The sequence below is a fragment of the Trichosurus vulpecula genome, chromosome 2 (assembly GCF_011100635.1).
Source record: "Trichosurus vulpecula isolate mTriVul1 chromosome 2, mTriVul1.pri, whole genome shotgun sequence".
Taxonomy (NCBI): domain Eukaryota; kingdom Metazoa; phylum Chordata; class Mammalia; order Diprotodontia; family Phalangeridae; genus Trichosurus; species Trichosurus vulpecula.
The window spans coordinates 24,063,066-24,084,901 of NC_050574.1; the positions used below are offsets into that span (position 1 = coordinate 24,063,066).

General features: G+C 48.7%; 2 protein-coding genes across 3 annotated transcripts in view; one reads left to right on the forward strand and one right to left on the reverse strand.

The window, feature by feature from the left end:
* The window catches only part of CHD5 (chromodomain helicase DNA binding protein 5), a 159,010-nt gene extending 147,993 nt beyond the window's left edge, over nt 1-11,017 (forward strand). Inside the window, exons 24-26 of the mRNA XM_036743635.1 lie at nt 719-882; nt 1,114-1,228; nt 5,631-11,017. Of these exons, the coding sequence (XP_036599530.1) occupies nt 719-882; nt 1,114-1,228; nt 5,631-5,749 (398 nt within the window). The 3' untranslated portion in view covers nt 5,750-11,017. The remainder of the gene's footprint in view (nt 1-718; nt 883-1,113; nt 1,229-5,630) is intronic.
* Nucleotides 11,018-12,005: 988 nt separating this feature from the next.
* Nucleotides 12,006-21,836, reverse strand: part of KCNAB2 (potassium voltage-gated channel subfamily A regulatory beta subunit 2) — a 105,152-nt gene continuing 95,321 nt past the window's right edge. For both annotated transcript variants that reach the window (XM_036744661.1, XM_036744660.1), the window contains 2 exons: nt 18,895-18,983; nt 12,006-18,102 (listed from right to left, as the gene is read on the reverse strand). In XM_036744661.1, coding sequence (XP_036600556.1) covers nt 18,013-18,102; nt 18,895-18,983 — 179 coding nt within the window. In that variant the 3' untranslated portion in view covers nt 12,006-18,012. The remainder of the gene's footprint in view (nt 18,103-18,894; nt 18,984-21,836) is intronic.

Genomic DNA, 21,836 nt, shown 5'->3' on the forward strand with positions numbered 1-21,836 from the left:
TGAGTGATGGAGGTAGAGTGAGAACCCCAAAGTAGCACTAAGAAACAACTCCCTCCTCCTTGACCAGTGAACTTAGGGGAATGAGTAAAAATACAGGCAGTACTGAAAATGGTGGCCGGGGAGACTGTGTCATTAGAGGGGAGCCAGATCTTAGTGACTGCTGAAAGATGGAAGCAGCGGGAGAGGAAATGATTTAGGATAAAGGCAAGTTTATTGCCTATGGAACAGGCATTTTAGAGGGCACGGTAAAAGGGCTGGGAAGTATTTGAATAGGATCTTGCAGTGGGAGGATTGAGAGGGATGTGAATAAAGAATTGGGTGGTGAGGGATGGGGAATAAGGTTTGCAAGGTGACCTGCAGTGGGGCAGAATCATTGAGGTATGCAGGGTATGACCAGGCGTGTGAGTATGCTGATCATTGAACAGAAGGCACGACTCCTCAGAGGAGGCTGGTGATTAGGCAGGACACAGGCGTGGCACGGGATGGAAGGCTCTTGGTCAAATGGGAGGCCCTTTTTCACTCCTCCTCTTCCCTCTGAAGGTACAGCAGGAGACAGAGGTTGAACCTACACAGCAGCAGATGGAAGTCCTGCTGCCCACCAACCTTCTGCTCCCTTTGCCCTGCAGTGTCACTTGGCCCAGGGGAGGGATTGGCATCTGTGGAGGCAGAAGGGAGGCTAGGACTGTGGTAGTGGGTTGAGGGCCCTTCTATCTTGCAGTACTGAACCAGCTGGAGGAACTTTTGAGTGACATGAAGGCTGACGTAACCCGCCTGCCCTCCATGTTGTCCCGGATCCCGCCTGTGGCTGCTCGTCTGCAGATGTCTGAACGCAGCATCCTGAGCCGCCTGACAAACCGTGCCGGAGATCCCACCGTCCAGCAGGTCAGGCTGGCCCACCTGGGCCTGGAAACTTCCCCCAGGGCTCCATGCCCCCAGTATTCTTAACAGATGCTCCATCTGGGGGACTCTGCCAGGGGGCCTTTCCCCTCCCTCTCTCTGGTTGTTCCCACCCCCTCCATCGCTGGGAGCTGGCAGGCCAAGCTGGCTGCAGGGTGAGGTTCTGGGTGGAGAAAGGAGAGAGGCAGCATTGAAACCTCAGTCCTCGCCCTCCAGGGTTCTTTCGGCTCCTCCCAGATGTACAACAACAACTTTGGGCCAAACTTCCGGGCTCCTGGACCAGGCGGGATTGTCAACTACAGCCAGATGCCCCTCGGCCCCTATGTGACTGGTAGGTTGGACGTATCTAGCCCATCCTAATGGAGAATTGTTAAGCGGCAAATTTCAGGGGACCACAAATGAAACCAAAGGACAGTAGGCAAGCCAGATGTTTTCTTTCTTAATAGATATTTAGCCGTTTTCAAGATTTTCCTCTGTTGCAGTTCTCATTTCCAACTGAGGTAAGGTGACCCTTATTTCTCTCTGCTAACCACATTCTATGGTTCCATCCTTCAGGGGTTGTTTTTTTAGGTCTTCCATCTAAAGGGACAGCCAGTTCCGCTCCAGCTAGAGGCAAGGCGATCTAGAATATCTTTGATCATCATTAAGGTTGGAAGGAAATCTAGGGGTCATCTGGTCTAATGTCCTCATTTTTTCAGATGAGGAAACTGAGTCCCAGAGACTTGCCCAAGGTCACAGGGAGTGAATGGCAGAGCCGAGATTCAAATTCAGGTGACAGGATCTTAGATGTAGAGCTGCAGGGGATATCCGAGGTGAATCCTGGACAATTACTTTATTTCACAGAGGAGGAAACTGAGACCTGTGGAGGTTAAGTGACGTGTCCAGAGTAAAGGACCAGAATCAATCTGAACTAGGGTCCTGTGATCTCAAAAGAAGTGCTCTTTTGACTATCTCATACTGCTTCAATGTTCTATCCTTTTGTGAGTCACCCTTCCCCCAAGTATCTGTGTCCCACTGTGACTGCCCCCAGCCTCCCCCTCTTTCCTCAAATCCCCCTTATTACGTAGTGGGTCTTTTTTAATCTTGACATCTCTAGTTCGTAGTGCTATGTGGTCAGAACTGAACATGTCCAAGCAGTGAAGGTTTGCTGAGATCTTTGTACCTCTCCTAAGAGAAGGGCAGATTTGGACCTGGGCTGCCCACGTCTGTTGCAGGAAGGATGGCAGGGCTTTCCTTAGGTTGGATCTCTAAGGGGGTCCTGAGTCTTTAAGGCACTGGCTCCTTTTTTGAGCCCCAGTGCTTGGGTTTCTAAGGCCCCATGCTGAAGGAGTTAACTGAGGAAGACAATCTTGTCTGTATCTATCCCCTGCCCAGCCTCACTCAGCCTGGTGAGCAGCATTTATGAAGCACTTACTATGTGGTTAGAATCCTGTCCAGGCTCTGCTAATTTTTTTTTAAAAATTAAAAAATAAAATAATTGTATTCAGGCTTTGGAGCCAGGAAGAACTGGGTTCAAGTCCTGCCTTTGACATATACTGGCTGTGTGATCCTGGGTAGTAATTTACCTCCTCAGTGCCTTCAAGCTATTCTCTAAAGACCATAAGCTGTGCATTAGTAGAAGGGGTTTCCCTATCTGGGAGTTCCCTATATCAGGGACATCACAAGTCCAGTATCTGTTCCTATTCAGCAGGCTTTTGTTACACCTGTGTACCCAGTACTTAGCACAGTGGCTGGCACACAGTAGTCACTTAAATACTAGTTAATGATCCCATTTATATCAGTCCTTCAGCAAACATTTATTAAGTGCCTCTGTGTACTGGCCACTGTGCTGGGCATTGTCCTCACCTAGTCATCCTGACTACGTAGCCTTCCTTTACTCTAAAATTCATCGTTCACATCCCAAATCCCTATTTCTTCCCCTTTTACATTTCCTTATCTTGAACCTTCTCCAAATTTCTCCTCCATAGACCGCTACTTCCTTCCTGCGTGACCTTGTCCCATCACCTTTCTTGGCCTTAGTCTCCTCGTCTGTAGAATGGGCTAGCTGATGATACCAACAATACCAATAGCTAGCAGCATTATGGTGCTTTAAGATTTGAACAACGCTATACACGTTTCCCCTCATTTGGTGCCTCCAGGGTCCATCCGTGAGCCTAGGCCTACTTTCTTTGTTTTCTCCTCTAGATGCCTCCAGGATCCCACCCAACTTTCTATCTGTAGCCTAGGCCTACTTTCTTTGTTTTCTCCTCTAGACTTTTATCATAGCTACACTGGAGGCTGAGGTCTTGTTGTGGCCTCGGGTCCATAGCCCAGTTGGGGCTTTGCCGGACTAGGTCTTGGCTTGCTAAGATCTGAGCCAAGATGGCACTCAGTTAGGCGGGGGTCACTGACCTCTTGATCTGTTCAGTTTTGCAGTCCGCTGGGCGAGGGTGCCTGGGAAAGTGACTCATGAGAGGGTCCCCTGGTGCCCAGACAGGACGCAGCAGCTAAAGATTACTCGAGCTCAGTGTTGTTTTTTGATCTGGAGGGCCAGATAGGCACAGAGATAGGGAGGACAGCAGTGCCATGTGCCGCAGGTTAGGAGCTGGAGGGAAAGTCAGGTGCTGTTGTGTTGAGGCACATTTCTGGGGGAGCACTGAATGATGTAGTTAAGTAACCAACCAGCTGGTGGGTTTGTTTGTGACTCTGTGTGCCTGTTTCTGTCCATCTCTGTGTTGAAATGCGATCTGTCAACAATTCATCACTGCTCGTTTAGACTCATGTTTGGTCTCCATTCATCCATGTGGACGGGGGCTCGTACCCGTGTGCCTTCATTTTGTCTCTCACTCCACCCAAACCCACCATGGATTCTGGGAGAGTTAAATTCTATGGAGAAGGGTGGATGCCTGCAGACCATGTGGGAGGGAGGGGTGGGTGGTGGTGGAGGTGGGGTGGGGAATAGCTAGGAGCCATCCCCCAGCTTGGAGGGAGCAGAATTCACATTGGCCTCTTTCCTCTCTGGGCTTCCATCTTTGTCAAGCCTGGGTCTCTCCAGTGGAGCATGGTGTCCTGGCTGGAGTTGAGACAGTTGAGTTCAAATCTTGCCTCTGACACTTCGAGGCCTGTGTGACTCTAGGAAAGACCCCTAATCTTTCTGAGCTTCAGGTCTCTCATCTGAAAAATGGGGATCATAGTACCTGTCCAATCCCTCCTGTGGGTCTTGTGTGTGCTCTGACCCAGTAACGACCCCTAATTTCTCCGAATTCATCTAGAAAAAGCTCCTAAGAGAGGAACACTTTAAGGCTCCAATGAGATGATGGAGGTAAAGAACTTTCAATGGCAGTACTTATCATGGAGTTGAACTCAGGTCAGAGGCACCTCCACTGACTCGCTTTCTGCCCAGAAATAGCTGAGAGAAGGTGTCAGTGGTAATCCTCTTCCTTCTTCCATCCTCATCCTTGGCTCCTCTGGGAGGGAGAAGGAGCTCCAGGCAGATCTTGTGCACTTTGGGGTCAGTCATCTTTCTGTTACATAGCGATTGAAGGTTTGCCAAAGAGTTTACACCCATGATCTCATTCGATCCTCACTCAGTCCTGTGGATCCTTGCAAATATTCCATACTGCCTACCCTTCCTTTCCCCTCCACGAACAAATGTATTCACCCAGCTAAAAAAGGGTGGGGGTAGGTTTTGAATTCAGCCCTTATGTATCTAGGTGTGGTGCTCTTTTCCCTGGACACTGTTCTGCTTCTGTAAACTTTAGCTCTTCTCTGGCTAGAGGAGAGACACTGGGGGCCTAAGGGCCCCCAGCTGTTCTGGGTAAGGGGCAGCTACAGGGATCTTTGTTGGAATCTTGGCAGAGGTCATGTGAGGGATATCCTGACTCTTGGGGCAATGGACAGTCCTTGCTCCCTGGATTTCTGAAGCCTGAATAATGCTCTCTAAGGCTTAAAGTCAGGATTTCCTCTCTCTCTCTCTCTCTCTCTCTCTCTCTTTCTCTCTCTCTCTCTCTCTCTCTCTCTCTCTGTCTCTCTTTCCATCTATCTATATCTAGTCATCCATTTATCTATTTATATTCATCTATCTATCCATCCATCCGTCTATCTATCCATCCATCTCTCTCCATCTATCTATATCTAGCCATCAATTTATCTGTTTTTTATCTATTTATCCATCTAATCTATCTCTATTCATCTGTCTATATCTATCCATTCATTTATCTATCTATATGCATCTATCTTCGATCTATCTATCTATCTACCACCCATCTATCCCTCTATCTTTCTATCTATCTATCCCTCTATCTGTCTGTCTATTTATCTATCATCCATCTATCTGGCAAAGATTTAGAGCTAGAAGGAACCTTAGAGGTTAGTTAGTCCAACCCCTCATTTTATGAGGAAACTGAGGCCTAGAGAGGGGAAGGGATTTGACCTGAGTCACACAGAAATTTCATACAATCATAGACATAGACTTGGAAGAAATCTTAAAGATCAAAAAGTCCAACCTTCTCCTTTTACATATGAGGAAACTGAGGCCCAGAGAGGGGAAGGAATCACAGAGCTAGTAAGTGTCTGAAGTGGGATCACCTGGGAGTATTCTTATGAGGCCAGCCCCTGAGTGTCATCAGCTCTGATTTGGGGAGCCCTCTCCAAAGTAATTTCCTTCTCAGCAGCCAGAAAAACTCTAGGAGCTGGCAGAGATCAGGGGGGTGGGATTCAGGGTAGTTAACACCTCCCTTTCTGTGTCCTTACAGCCACGCCCACTGGGCCACCTGCCAGCCACCCCGACAGAAAAGGAGCTGACTCCCTGAAAGATGGTGCTGCTTTGGGACGAAAGGGGAAACTCAGCGACGTCATCTGCATTGAAGACTAAGTCCCAGCCCTCATGGGCCAGATGCCCAGAAGTGCCACCATGTCATATCTTAAGTGTTCTTCAAAAAAACAAAAATAAAAGGAAAAAAGAAAGAAAAAAGAAAAAGAAAAACAAATGGCAACTAAAAAACAAACAACAAACCCATTTCCAGAACTTCTTAGAAGGGATTCCATTTATTTGTACATCTTTTGCACTTTCTTATTGAAGACTCGAAGAGTTTGTCTTGATAAAAGTTGAATGAATTACGAAGGATTATAATGTTAACAGTATTTATGTCTCTGTTTTTATCAACATGCATAAAATCCAGAGGGAAACCTCGCTGGAGCCCCCATTTCTAGACTCGTGGACCCTCACCTGCCAGTTAGGACAAGGCTTGATTTTCTTGCGTGGCCTCCTGTTTGGCTGCTGACTCTCCTCACCATAGTCATGTTTGAGCAGCTGCATGCACCTTCTGTCCTCTTCGCTCCTGTCTGTTCTCCCAGTACCACCTCAGGTCCAAGGGAACTATCTTGTTGGACCACAGGCTACAGGCAGGGGCTGGCCCAACCTTCTGGCCTCTCTAGCAGAGTTCTGGCCTGGTCTCATGTCTTGTCCTGGCCACCACAAAGACCTGCTCTTGGGATAGGGTTAGCAGGATGCTTTTTGAATTTTTTGCCATTTCTGCAAACTCTCCCAACTTGCCGATGGCCCAGAGCCAACTTGGTATGTCTTCAGCTCTGCCTGGAAATGCTGTCCTGCAGGAATGCTGATGGAGGCAGGGTTCTGATCTCCAGACCTGTGATCAGTCCCCAGGACCCGGGGGTTCATCTGTAAGAAGGTGTTGATTTATCAGGCCAAAGCCCCTTCCAATCCCTGGCCACACTGAGTCTGCCTCATGTGCCACCATGGTTCATCACATGATACTTGGAGTCACTCTCATGGGTGGTAGAGACTCTGATGACAGGGGCTGAGGCTTTGGGGTCTTAGCATAGATAATAAGAGGTTCCTGGTGAGGGAAAAGAATGTTGTATGCAAGGGAAAGGGCATGGAGAGACACCGTTTTTTCCTGATGTGGCTGGAAGGTTAGTGTTGATCGACGCCAGCAGGTTGAGGTCAATTTTAGTCATCTCCAAGTATCTAAAAGGCTGTCAGATGGAGGAGGGAATGGACTTATTCTACTGGGCCTCAATGGGCAGAACTAGGAATAGTGAGGAGAAAGAAGTGACAAAATGGTGGATTTGGGCTTGATGTCAGGAAGAACTGGTTAGATCTATCCCACAGTGGAATGAGTCACCTTGGGAGACTGGGGATCCCCCCTCATTGGGTGCCTTTGGTGCTAGAGGACCATTTGTTGGGGGATTCTATAGAGCAGATTCATCTTCAGATATGAGTTGGACTAGATGGTGGCCAGTAGAGGTCCCTGAAAGGGGTCAGGGATTGTAAGATTCAGTGATTTGAGGAAGGAGGGGCTTGGCAAGTAAGGTGGGGTAACAACAGCAAAGGTTCTTATTGGCCTGCAGCAGTTTAGATGCTGGTTTGTTTTGAGGCAGGGGGAAGATGAATCCTCCAGATCCTTTCCATCCTGAGGGCTGGAACATGCTTTCTTCAGCTCCAAAAGGTCCTTTTCTGCCCCTTTCAGCAGCCAAAATCTTTACGTATGAAAGGGGTCCTAGCTGACATTGTCTTGTTTCCCAGTTGCTAATATTCTTCCTTAAGACCTAATCGAATCTCTCTTCCCAGAGGAGAGGGAAAGGGGATGGGCCCTGTGGGGGTTAGGTATGGGCACTTACTGAGGAGAAGGTAAGTAGTGAGCATCAGAGTAGATCCTTGGCCTTGCTTCTAAAGAGATCTCTCCTTGGGAGAGACTGAAGGGAGCTGGTTCCACTTCTGATTGAGGGTGGGAGGGGCCAATGGCAGTAATAGCAGGTGTTAATTGAGTGCTTACCGTGTGCCAGGCACTGTGTTACGTGCTGGCAATACAAATACATAAGTAAAAACAGTCCTTGCCCTCAGTGAGCTCAATCCTATTAGAGAGGATATAGCAAATTCCTGTAGGGAGTCAGCTGGTTATAACAACACCTGTTGTTGATGTGAGCTGGAAAGAGCGATTGGCCTTGGTTCTGGGCCTGGTCCTGCCACTTCTTGGCCAGCTGGGTGACCTCTGCCAAGTCACTTTTCCTTGGTCTCCTCCTCTGTAACGTGAGAAGTTTTGACTCAATGATCTCCAAGGCCCCTTCCTAAATCCTCCCATTCGGGATCAAATCCTATGCCAGGATAGCATATGTAATTGGGGGAGACTTCCTTATTGATTGGATTAGGGAGAAGCATTTCAAGTTTAGACGGAGGCACACAGGATTGCAGTATGTGTAGCAGATTAACCAATTGTGTCTGCCTAAAATGGCGTCCATGGGAAGAAGAGGCCAATATAAGTCCATAGTGGTTCATTGGATGCTATTTCCATAAATGTTACTGTCTTCATTTAGCAGTACCTTCTCCCTTGACTGCATCCTTGGCTCAGGCTGACAGGTGTGTGTGTGTATGTGTGTGTGTGTGTGCATGCCTGCTGCAAGGTCACTCTATCCTGATCTTGTCCTATGGACATTTTTCTTCCTTGGCCAGACATTAAATGTCATGCTTTTCCCATCATTCTCTGGGGCAGAGCTCTTGCTAGAGAGCTTAGAAGTTGTCAAGTGACCTGAGATGACAACATCATGTGCTGCCTTCAGACCAGCTCCCTGGCCTCACCTCATGAAGTCTTTGGTAACTAGCCTGAAAGGGCTCAAAGACCATTGGCGCCATGTTGGTCTGGTGGGTTGTCCACTGCTTCCTATCAGGAGGAGTAGGCTGTCCTTGACTCAACCAATGAATCAATGGTGGCTCTCTCAATCAGGATCGCTGCTTATTTCTAGCGTGCTCTTCTTTTCCTCTTTCCTCTCCTCATCTACCTTCCTTTTATTTGTCGTCCTCTCCACGCTGCTGCTGCTTTGCCCAGAGTCGTCTCAGTCATCACTCTGCTCTGTGAGGACCTTCAGGGCTAATGAGATCCTGTTCCCTGTCCTTGGCCAGAACCACGTGCCCACCTTGGCCCTAGAAGGGACCTTGTGGGCTGTGGTTATCAATGACCACGTTCTTTTCCCAGACTGGTGTCTGGCAAGCTGAATCACTTGGGGTGGAGAGCACCAGTTCCTGCATGGTGTGGTTATAGGCCCATCTGGGGATTGACCCTAGGCAAAATCCCTTCCTTTCTGGGGACCTCAGTTTCCTCATCTTTAAAATGAGGTGACTGGACTCACTGGCCTCTAATGTTCCTTCCAGCTGTCAGTCTGTATGCTCCTGCAATGTTTCTTTCATGGTATTTTTACTTAAATCAATGAAGTCCTGTGCTTCTATAAGACCTTGGGGCTGAGAGTTTTAGAAGGCTCTGGTGACACTGTGTGTGTGTGTGCGTGCGCGCGTGTGTGTGCATGCTTTGTCAGGCTGGGATGGTTATTTTTGGATCTAGGAAAAGTCAGACCAGACACATCTTCCCTGCTCTTCCAACATGTTCCTTGTTTCTATTGGCCCTTGCTTTCCTCCCTTGCCAATCTTTCTCCATGGACCATAAATGGATATAATTAAAAAACTCTTGCTTAATCTTTATCTTTGGGAAGAATCTCCCTAGAACCTCGTTCCTCTTCCAAATTGGCTTTTATTAGTGACTTGGCTGGTTCTATCCCTCTGAGATTGTGACTAAGTGCCAGGCTTATGAGAAGCCCTGGGAGACTCAAGGTTGAGGGGGTGGGCCATCTTAATTCTTTGGGCACCACCTTCCCATGCCCTGAGGAGGATATTCATTCTGGCTAGGCAGGGAGGGATGTTCCTTTTTCTCTATGTTCCCTAAATCTGGGTTTCTCAATGATGTAAAAGGCATATCGCAGCTTGAATGAAGAGGATCTGATTAGGAATGAAGGAACAAATGGAAGAGCCTTTAGTAAGTGCTTGTTAAAGCGTATAGAAAGCTGGCCTGGAAGTCAGGAAGAACTAGGTTCAAATCTCACCTCTGATAATGTGTGTGAGCCCTGAGCAAGCCATTTATTGGCCAAATCTCTAAGACCTGCAGTGAGAGTTCCCTATGCTAATAAAATCAAAGGTCTGGTCTCTGTCCATTTCTTAAATACCTGTTGTGTGCCAGAAACATAAGGAAGATCATTCTCGTCCTTGAGTAGCTTACATTCTAGTAGAGGGAAGCTAGTATGGGGGGGAGCAGCAGAGACTGAAGCACGCTTTGGAGGAACCGGGCCTGAAGAACCAGGGGCAATGGGTCTGTCCAGCTTGGAGAAGTGTTTGGTGTTTCCTGCTGAATGTAGAGGAAGAGCTAGGAACGGCAGAGCCTCTAGAAAGCCAAAGGACGGATGGGCAGAGCCCCTAGGGAGCCAAAGCAGTGTAAAGATGCCAGGAAAAGTGGCCGATGTCTGGACTTCTCTGCCTTAGTTTAGCAAAAGACCCCAAACTTGGTGCCAAGCCAGGATGTTGCCAGGGCCTTGGGGCAAAATGTCTGCACCTTGAGCTCTCCTGTCTAAAGCATATTTTGTCGAGGAAATTGGCGACCCTCACGTTTTATGTAACCTGATGTTTACAGCCCAAAGTCATTAAGTTTTTGTGTTGAGAAATTTGTCTTAATTTCTAGATTTTTTTTTAAAGGGGAAAAAAGTATTTTTTTAGGTACGATAACTCACAATGGATTCGCGGGTGTACGTGTTTGTGCTTGTGTGCGATATAAGCTCGTTGAGTAAGTAGTGATTTGAGACCTGGACCTTCCTCTTCCCCCTGGCCTCAGGGCTGCTCACAGGAGACTTGTTTGCCAAGCCCCTGGAGCCAGGAAGCTGACCAAGCACCCTTGGCCCCTTGGCTTAGGAATCTGTTGAGGCCTCTGCTTCCCAAGGGGCCCCATCTCCCTCCTCCAGTGTGTAACCTGGGGCAGCCAGTGTTCAGAAGGCTGTTCATTGGTCAGAAGGTTTTTTTTTCTTTCTTTCCTTTTAACCACCAAATGCTTCATTCCCAATAAGGTTTGGGCATCCCATATCCGGGCCTGTGTGAATGCTGGTGGGGTGGGATCAGGCAGGTTCTCTACCCACGACAGAGCAGCTCAGAGCTCCCATGGCCACCTTGCCGCCATGATTCCACATCCGTTCTGTTTGCTATCCTTGGCCGCATAGCGACCAGGCCTTTTGTAGGAGGGTTGACAGATACTGTAGCCAACACAATCACATCTACTTTGTATTCTCTGTGTATTTGTTTTTGTTTTCTGTGTTTTAAATAAAGCCTTTGAGAAAGGAAAAAACCAAGAGTTTGACTAAGTGTCTCAACAACTTGGGGAGAAACCCCCAAGGCTCTCCCAGGAGGTAAGAGCCGGTTTTGTCTCAACCACATTGTTCCTATATTCTACCCATCCAAAGGATCTGGCCTAGCTTTGTCCAGAGCTATAACCACAAGTTTTCGTGCAGGGTAAATGATGCAAATAAACTACACCTTAATTTAATTGGAGGAGGGTGGCAGAGACTCAGTGATGCCATCACACCGCTGACAGGGAGGCTGGAGAAAAGAAGCTGCCACCTGGTAGCTTTTTATATTAACTAATTAGTCTTTCTAAATAGATTATTGAATAGAAAAGCTTAGTTATTTCTGTTGCTGAAAGACTGAAATCTCTGAATTTGAGGACCTAGGGTCAAGAAGCCCCGACCCCCGACCGCTTCCCTTTAGTTATAGGGTCAGCTTTGTCTCAGCCCAATGTGCCAAAGGGAATAAGGGGATGGATGTAGCAAATTATATTGTTATGGCATGAAGAGGCAGGTATGTACACAGAGTGGAGGTACCTAGGTCTTGGGTAAAAGGTCAACAACTGAAAACATAGGGACGGCCTCCCCTACCCTGCCCCAAGACAGACACCCTACAACTCTTTTTGGTCTGAAGTAGTGGTTTGTTTTCTTCCCAGGAAGGTAAAAGCCATTTCAGTCTGTAGGCTGAATTGAGTACAGTGGTGTGGGAGGGGACAGGGTAGGGGAACGTCTGCAGAGGGTCTACCAGGGTCCCTGGGTCCAAACTGTTGCAGTGTGAGGCTGGGGGATGGGTCAGGCAGTCCTGAATCCTCCCTATTTTCCAGGCCAGGATGTAGGTGGCCTCATTCTGACCCTCATCCCAGGGGCTTCTACTGAGAATAAAGAAATATCTCCACATCCCCTCCCCCCAAGTCCAGGATCTTGGGGGAAACTAGGAGAAAGGCACCAGAAACAGCAGTAAATAAGGCTTAATATTTTATTTTGTCATTCCATAAATACAATGGCTGTATCTCAGTCCGAATCTTCACTTAGAAGTGTGATGTTATATGGAAGTTTGTGCCTAGGTAGGTTATGCAGTTAGCTTAGAAACCAGTTTATACTGATGTGTATATATGTATATATATGCTTACATATATACATATATAACATATATTAGATATAAAAACCGAAACCAAAGAAAAATAAAAGCACATTATTTACATGACACGAATTGAACAAAAGATGGGAATGCGCCCCTCTTGTTGCTTGGGAGACCAAGGTTTTGAAAGGAGTTGCCATTGTAAGTGATGCTGAGTGGGAGTCCATGAGAACACTGGAAGATGGGAAGGTGAGCCTCGAGCCAGCTCTGTCCCCCTAGCCCTGCCCACCCATTCCACCTGTGGCTTAGCCCAGCTCTAGACTCATCTGCCTCCTGGGCTTTTACTTTGGATCCTAACTCTGAGGTTCTTTATTGGAGATCCATAGACTTCTCAGATTTCAAGGGCTCCATGAATTTTGATGGGAAAAAATTACATCTTTATTTCAATATAATTGATTTCCCTTGTAATCTTACCCATTTTATTTTTTCATTTAAAAAGATGATTCTGAGAAGGGGTCCAAAGGCTTCATCAGACCATCAAACATAGGGTCCAAGACAAACACCAAAAAGGTTAAAAATCCCTTTTGGATGGCTTTCTGGAAAGAGGATTTGTTTAGGTTCAGACACTGAATAGTTTTCTCCACTTGAACTCTGGGTTCCATTAATAATGCACATCCAGAGTTAGGGAAAGGAGAAAGAGCCAGAGGCTGGAGCCAGGAGGACTGGGGGCAGGGAGCCTGGCAGAGGATTCTCCCTCCCAAGCCCACCTCCCTTGAGACTTTCTGGGGGCAGAGCTCTTCCCTTCTCTTTCACCACCCGATGGAGTGTTCAGAGGGGGCACATCCTGTATGTTAGCTGAACTGAAGGAATGGCCAGGGAATTAACCAATGGAGGCCAGGATTGCATTCCAGTCCCCCCTTCCCAAGGCTTGCCTTCCCCTAAAGCTTCATCCGTCGGCCCTTTGGCCATTTTTAAGGGGAAGTGGGGAAGCCAAGGCCAGTGTAGCTCCCTGTATGTACTGTATACATTCACCTCTAGGCCCAGAATTGCCATGTTAAAGTTGGAAGGAGCCATCCCCCTCCCCTAATCTGTGCCCCAAAAGTAAGAAACACTGCAGGAGACATGTTCTTTATGACTGACCACTTCTGTTGGCTTTATGAGTGGAGATATTTAGGAAATATTTAGATTTATTTATAAATATTTAGTCCATATTCAATACTGTATCCCCCAGAAATTAGACCCCCAATCCAGACATAACTAGACCCCAGAGCTATGAACTATTTTTTCCTGGCTGCATACCCTGTTCTGTCCTGGCATCCCTCCCCCCCACTCCTCCTCAGGATTCTCACCTCCTGCTCCTTTTGTGTTTTCTTGACACTTGCTTCCTCCCTGGGCCTAAGCTAGCCTGCTTTTAAAACCTTCTGAGGATGCACTCCCCAAGCCTCAGCTCCTGTACACATGGCTGAGCACCTGAGCTTTTCAAATCACAGACCAACTGGCTCCAGTTGACAGATGGGCTAAGGGGCAGAGGGGGGCTATTACCCCTGGCACGAGCAGGGGGCACCCTCCTTCCCACTTTGAGGTGCATAATGTTCTTGCTCATGTGCCATTCAGGTAAAATGGCCAGGAAGCTAGCTAGAGGACCTGGCTTCTAATCCTGGATCTGATGCTTACTAGCTATGTGACGTCACCTAGATCACTTCAACCCTCTGGGCCTCAGTTCTGTAAAAGGAGTTTTGTTGAACCCAATGAATCAAGCTAGTTAGCTTTGATCAGGGATTCTTAACCTGAGGTCCATGAACTAAAAAAAAAACCCTGATCACCATATTTCAGAATAACTGACTTCTTTTGTAATCCTATGTATTTTATTTTATGCATTGGAAAACAGTCTATAAGCTTTAACAGACTTCCCAAGGGATCCATGACATTAAAGAAAGGTGAAGAACCCATGGCCTAGTTGGTCTCCAAGGTCCTTCCCTGCTCTAAATCCCATGTCTCTTTTCAGATATAACCTGGCCATTCACATCCCTACCAACTCTCAAATCCTATGATTCTGATCCTAATGGTGGACATAGCCAATGAACACTGGACCCCCATTGGGCTTTTCGTCAGTACTTATGTTTTGGAGCCATTACCAAAGATTTCCTTGGGACTTCCATATTCTTTCATCATTCCATTGAGTCTATTGCCAACCAGAGGCCAAGTTGGGGGGTCCTTCCTGGCTGAAGTTCCTATGATGGTGTCAAGCTTTGGCCAAGGCATGCCTATTTGGCTGGCTGAGTGGGAAGCTCTCCCTTCTGGCAACAAATACTATTGAAAGGGGCCATCTCATGGGAGAGAGATTAGCTTTGTTCTGCTTGGCCCCAGAATGCAGAACCAGGAGACAGATTTAGGCTCAATGAAAAGAAAATCTTGGGAGGTAGTGGGCTCCCCATCACCAGAGGTTTTTGATGACCACTCATTGGGTATATTATAGAGAGGACTAGTGTTCAGGTCTGGGTTGGACTAGACGGCTGCTGAGGTCGCTTCCAACCCTGAGATTCTATGGATTCAGGCTGGTCAGTACAAGGAAGTAGAGATGACTTCTTCCTGGGAACAATGAAAGGCCTGGGTCTTCCTCTATCCTCCTTCTGCCCATGGAGGAGGCTAGCCTCCCTTGGCCTGGAGACCCTGTCATGGGGCCACATTGGGTGGTGCTCGTTCCTCAAAAGCCAAGTCACTGAATCATTGAGTCAGTGTTGGAAGGGGCATACTTGTGCTCAGTTTTACAGAGTAGGAAATATGGGCTCCCTTGATCAGGGCCATCAGTCCCTACCTACCCTGAAGCATGTGGAACACTCTGGGGGGCTTGTGGCACCACATAAAGGCATCATGGGTTGTAATGCTAGAATCCAGGCCCTTTCAAAGGCATTTAACTCATGCTGAGTCCATCCTTTGCAGCTCTGATCGCCTGCCCCCGGCACCCAGGATGGTGCAAGGCTCCCAGTCCCTGCAGCAAGTCCAGAGAACAGAGCTTTGCGTTTAGGCTGACTCAAAATGTCTGTGCCCCAAGGCATTTCCTTCTTTGCTTCAGTATCTCTAGTACTTAACACTATGTGCCTGGCACACAGGAGGTACCCAATAAATGCTAGTTGATTGACTGGTTCACTGAAGGGCACAGAGCTAATCTGGGCTCACTGTGTACCCTGGATCATCGCCCTCATTCTGCTTGGCCCCTTGGGGCAGAGTTAGGAGCAATGTTTCAGAGAGGTCACTCTCTCTTGGAGCTGTAACGGTAGGTAGGCTGTCTTACCACTCACGATTCAGCACTGCCCCTCTGTCCCTTTCTTAAGGACTACTGTAATCACTGGGTGACTGATGGGTAGGGCCAGGCAGGGACTTCTCTTAGGTGGGTGGGTGGGCATGAACAAGGAGGTGAGCACCTCAGTAACTAAGTGTGCCAATTAGCTTCAGGGATGGTTTCTAGCCTGGGTTTTTTTCCTTTTCTCATAATCCCAGTGCTTAATACAGCACCTGACTTACGGTTAGCACTTAACGAGCCCGGCTCTGATTTACAACAGCCCACAGCGGCCGAGGAGCTCCCAATGATGTTGATGGTGCTTATTCAGAAATTCTTTTTTTCCTCTTCTCCCCCTGCCCCATCTCTGGGAAGGAAGGGTTCACTGCTTGTTCCTACTGCCTGCTGGTGAGTTGGGATAAAGTCCTCCGGAGAGGCTGGAGCAGTCTGTGAAGGGAAGGACTGAGGGCCAGCCTCTCTCCTGTTTCTGGGCAAATCCAAACCATTTGCTAGTGGAATGTCTGGGTTTTAACAAACCCATGTGGCTTGGTTCACACCAGTTACCACGCGCAATATTATTACCTCTGTCCAGCTCCTTCTGACCTTTTAGGAGGTCAGAGAGGAGAATTTCTGGGAATACCAGCTTCTCAGAAACATAAAATGGGAAGCACGGACAACACCCAAATGGCCACTGGCATTGCGGGCTGGGGGAGGGAAGATATGGCTGAAGGGGGAATGGGATTTCCCACTGCCCTACATTCTTTGTCAGAATCTCATGCCATAGTGGGGCTACAGCTCCTGTCTGAGGACTGGGTTGTGGACAAAATCAGCCCCTGTGAGTGTTTCCCAGGTGGCCCAGGCCTGCCTTATTTCCTGTGAGATTTGGATTTTCACTGCTCTGTGTGTGTGTGTGTGTGTGTGTGTGTGTGTGTGTGTTGTTTTGTTTTTAGTGTGGGGTTGTCTGGGGCAGAACTCACTGTCTGGCTAAAGTCTCCAAGGTAGCATGGAGTCATATCCCTGAACCCCAAGGCTTATACTTCTGAGAGTGAGCTGGGTTGCTACCTGCCTGGATTTCTAGCCAGCCAGCTCCAGGCCAGGCCATGGAGGGGACATAAAGTGCCAGGTACCCCCAGGGTCTGTGGAACCTATCTGAAGAAGTGGGGCAGGACTTGGGTGAGAGCTTACTGGGCCATGGAGACTGGGGAGGGATATGCGAAAGAAGGGGCTGCCTTTTCCAGGAACTCATCTGCCAATAGAGTGAAGAGGATCAGATCTGTGTGGATAAAGAGAGCATGGGGAAGGGGAAGGAGTCCTGAACGGGGAACAGCCACTGAGGTTAATCTGCCTCCTTGTGTCACTTGACCTCACTGGGCCTCAGTGGGGCTAGAGGACCTCAAAGGTGCTTTTGATCTCTAAGCTGTGGTCTTTCTAGCTTGGGGCACTATCCAATTATGCCAAGTTGTCATTCAGTCTCACGAAGGAGGAGGAGGTAGTAAGGGGATGGAGGGAGTTGTATCTGTTTTGGTGAAGGACACTTCAGAGGTGACCATCCTCTCCTACTATTTTGGAGATGTGGCTCATGGACTTCTTTTCGAAACCCTCCCTCCCTAGGATATGAGGTATGAGAAGCAAATCAAGGTCTCCTTCCTAAAAGAGGGTCATTTCTAAGAGGGTTTCTTAAGCACAATTCTCATGTTCTCGGATGAGTCTGGATCCACTCTGCTGACTTTAACTGGGCCCAGGTCAAAGGAGGTGGGGGAGAGTAGAGATGTGCTTTGAAACTGAACCCTGGGGTCAGGTGAGAGGAGATCTCCGTATCCTCCTAGAATCTCAAATCAAGCTGGAAGCCTGTTGGGTGGGCCTTCCCAGATAAGTAAGAGTGTGGGGCAGTGGTGGGGTTGGGGTGGGAGGAAAACATTGTTTGAGCAAACTCTACAAAGCTGGGTCAGTGTTCTGTTGAGAGACATACAAAAGAAGTGACAGCTATCTCTGAGAGAGGCCTGATGTAAAGGGAGGGGATATTCTGGAAGTCCTCTTATTGCTCACCTGGTCAACACAGAAATTCCAGCTATCATGAGAAACTACGCTTCATAAATACATTTTGTGTGTGTGTGTGTGTGTGTGTGTGTGTGTGTGTGCTCAAACAGAAAAACAACAGAGTACTTGCAGACATACATGGATGGGGGCTTTTCCAGGTAGAACTCACCACATCTCTGATCAGACAACACAAACCAGTTCTAGGCTAGGACTTGGTTCAGGGAGCCCCCTTTGATGAGGCAGAGGAGGAGGGAGGGGAAACCTTGGTTGTCTTTTTCCAAGAGGATGAGCTGAGCAGAGACGGCCTGTGAAGGGTGGAGAACACGTTGGAGGAGCCTTCCTCACCCGGACTGTTTCTTGAGCACGAAATAAATTTTATTGTAGTAAAGCAGCGTATGTTGTCTCACAGCAACGTCTCAAAGATCTTCCCTAGGACATCTCGACATGGATTCTTGGATGCAAAAGCACAGGCTTCACCTTGCTTTGATAACAGCTTAAGCAAGCGGACAGGAGACTAGGAGGGAAACGGTAACTGTCCAGGCAGATCCCGGTTGGGAAGGGAAGGAGGAAGGGAGGATTAGGATCGGTAATCCTTTTTGCTGTAGGGTTTATTGCCCAAAATGCTATCAATCTCATGGATGATGGAAGATGACAGTTTGGGAAGGACCTGTAAAGACAAACAGCGTCTGGGTCACGGGCACACAGGGTATTGCTGGGATCTCACAACATTCCTTCATGGAATCAGGGTACAAAATATGTGTGACTGAGAAGCAGCAGATGGAAACTTGGCATTTAAGAAACTTTGAGGGGTGTAGAGGAAGGATATGACTCTCAGGGAGCGGGATGGGGTGGGTGGGATGAAAAGAGCAGGTCCCTTTGAGGCCTAACTTTTCGCCCAGAAAGATGGTTCTCTTCCTGCTGTTGCTCCGCCAGTACAAACCCCCAGGACCTGTGAGAGGAACCAGGCTGCTGGCTGAGAGATGGGGAAGAAGTGGGAATGAAATGGCCTAGAATTTTTACCCAAATCACATACAGACACAGAGTCTGCAGAAAGAGCTTCCCGAGAAGTATCCAGTAAGAGGCCTCTCCAAGCTGATCTTTCCTGTCATTGGCTGTTGGGTTGTTATAGGGCCTGCAGCATGCCAGGCACCGACAGCCACATTCCCTTGGCATGATGGGGCTGGAAGGCTGTCCAGTGTTTTTTCACTGAGACCCAAGGAAAGCTTTTCCTGCAGCTGGAAAGGGAGCAGGCTGGAGAGATGTTCCTAAGTTAGCTCTTAGCTCTAAACTAAGCCCGCTGCCCCCTAGCCTGAGCCTGCCCTGTGCCCAGGCAGTTATGGGGCTGTGCCTGACCTGACAGGAAGTAAACATGAAGGGTGAAGAAGAGTGGGGCTGCCCCTGGGACCTGGAGTGTGTCCCCAGCCTCCCCCTGCCCCCCGCCAAGCAGCAGGGGACTCACCTGTATCGCACCAATGTTCTCCATTAGCTGGTCTGCATTGGAGGCACCTAGCAACACGGAGCTGACGCCCTCGTTCCTCAGACACCAGGCTGGGGGATCCCAAAGGGAAGGATGGGTCAGTTCAGTTCAACAAGCATCTATTAGGCACCTACTGTGCCAGGTTATGGAGATAGAAAGATGAAAACAAAGCAGTCCCTGTCCTCAAGGACCTTACATTCTATTGGGAAGAAGTTCCCTGACCATGTTCTCATCAGCCACTGCGCTGCCCAGACTGGACTCTGCCCTGAGGACTCCGCTTCACAGCTGCCCTTCTGGGGCCCTGCTGGCCTGGCTGCTCAATGGTCTGCTCTTGCGGGCCTGTCCCTGCCACATTTCCCTTTACTCCTTCTGTCTTGGCCATCTTCTTTTCAGCCACCTTGCTGCTCCGTGTGCTCCAGCTCCAGCCCCTGCCCCCTTCCCAGGGATCAGATCAGCTCTGCCACTGCCCCACAAAGGAGGGGTCAACCTACCCCCAGAGGCCTCATTCACTGAGAATGGAACTGGAAGGACTAAAGTACCTTCCCTTCCATTTCATTATTTTTTGTCTCCTGTTATCAGAAATGGCAACGCCTTGAGGGCAGACTGTCTTTTCTTTGGTGTTTCCCTCCGAACCCTTAACATAGCACTTAGCACATGGTAAGTCCATAATAACTCCTTCCTTCCTTCCTTCCTTGTGGCATTGGGGGGTGCAATACATAGAACACTGTGCCTAGAATCATGAAGACCTGAGTTCAAATCCACCTCAGCCTCTTGCTAGCTGTGTGACCCTGGGCAAGTTACTTAGCTTCTATCTGTCTCAGCTTCTTCATCTGTAAAATGGAGATAATCATAGCACCCACCCTCTAAGGTTGTTGTGAGGCTCAACTGAGATAATATCTGTAAAGCACTTTGCACAATGTCTGGCATGTAGCAGGTGCTTAATAAATGTGTGTTCCCTTCCCTTCCCTTCCCTTCCCTTCCCTTCCCTCCCCTCCCCTCCCCTCCCTCCCTTCCCTTCCCTTCCCTTCCCTTCCCTTCCCTTTCCTGCACTTCCCTGTCCCTTCCTTCCCTTCCCTTCCCTTCCCTTCCCTTCCCTTCCCTTCCCTTCCCTTCCCTTCCCTTCCCTTCCCTTCCCTTCCCTTCCCTTCCCTTCCCTTCCCTTCCCTTCCCTCCCCACCCGCCCCCTCCCGTTCGCTCACCTCTCCTCCCCTCCCTCCCCTTCCTTCCCTTCCCTTCCCTTCTTCCTTAGTAAATACAAAAGAGATACACGGTAAAAACCCCAGTAACTTCAGGGAGTAGGGTAGGGAGGGCACTACCAATGAGGGGATTGGGAAAGGCCTCAAGGAGGTGCCAACTGGACCTAAGTCTTGAAGGGAGACAGAGATTCCAAGAGGTCCAAGTGAGGAGAGAGTACTTTCTAGGTAAGAGAGACAGCCTATGCAAAGGTGTGGAGGCGAAAGACTGGATGCCCAGGTATGCGGCCCAGCTAGATGGCCAGTATAGATGCTATGCAGAGCACATGAGGGGTGAGCCCATGCTGGGACAAGAGCTGGTGCTTTGTCCTAGAGGCCTTAGGGAGGCCCTGGTACTTTCCGGGCAGGGCAGCAGTGCTTCAGGGACATCTGTTTGGTCAGGATGTGCCAGGGAGGAAGGAAGGCAGAGTGGGCTGGCTGGATGCAGGCTATGCCCAGAAGGCCCCGGGCTGCTCGTGCCTCCCATCTATTCTGAATGCACCTGGTGATTTCCAGGCTGAATCCCTCATTAGAATGTAGGTACCTTGAGGGCAAGGGTTATTTTTTCGTTTTCTTCGAATCCCCAGCATCTAGAATGTGGTGCATGGCACACAATAAGCGACTGGACTGATAAGTGTTTGTCGACTGAATGACTGAGGAATGCAGACCAATTAGGAGGCCGTTCCAGCGGCTCCGGCAAGAGACGCCAATGTCTGAGATGTGCATGAGCCTCTCTGTCTGTCCCCTGGATGAGGATATCCTTCCTCTTCTCCTCTGCCTTTTATGGGGTCAGAGTCAGAGGTGGAAGGGACCTTGGAGACCATCAAGTCCAGCCTCCTGATCTTACAGATGAGGAAACTGAGGATCTGGGAGGGTAAATGACTTAATTGCTCAGAGTGACAGAGCCAGTAAATGTTTGAGGCAGGATTTGAACTCAGGTCTTTCTGACTCCGAGTCCAGTGCTTGACTCACTGCACCACCCAGCTAGAATCTTGGGTTTTCATCAAGACTGCTCGAGTGCCACCTTTGACCTGAAGCCTTTCCTGTTCCCCTTGTGCTGCTGGGGTTCTCTGCCCCTAAGATATCCTGTATTCATTCTGTATAGATTCTGCATATCCTTCTGTGTGTGTGCCCTCTCCCCCATTAGAAGGTAAGCTCTCCGAGGGCAGGCTGTTTCATTTTTATCTTTGTTGCCTTAGTACCTAGCACATAGTAGGCCAAGTTGAGTCAAATCAACAAACATTTATTAAACTCCCTACTAGGTGCTAAGGCACAGAGCTAAGCTCTGGGGATTCAAAGGAAAGAAAAAATGGCCCCCGTCCTTGAGGAGCTTACATTCTAACGGGGGAAGACAACATGTAAATTAGAAGGTGCACATAAGATACAGAGAGAAGCTGGGGGGAGTCTCAGAGAGAATCTTGCGGGAGGTGAGATTTTAGCTGAGACTCGAAGGAAGCCAGGAGGCAGAGACGAGGTGGGAGAGCATGCCAGGCGTGGGGGACAGCCAGTGAAAATGCACAGACTGGGGGGAGTGTCTTGTGAGAGGAACAGCAAAGAGGCCAGATGCTGACTGATTGACTGACAACTGACGGGCTATGGGGTTAGAGAGAATGAAGAGTGGTAGCCTGAGAGGCATGAGGGTGGTGATATGGTGGTAGTGGTTATAGTGGTGGTGACAGCAATGGTGGCAGT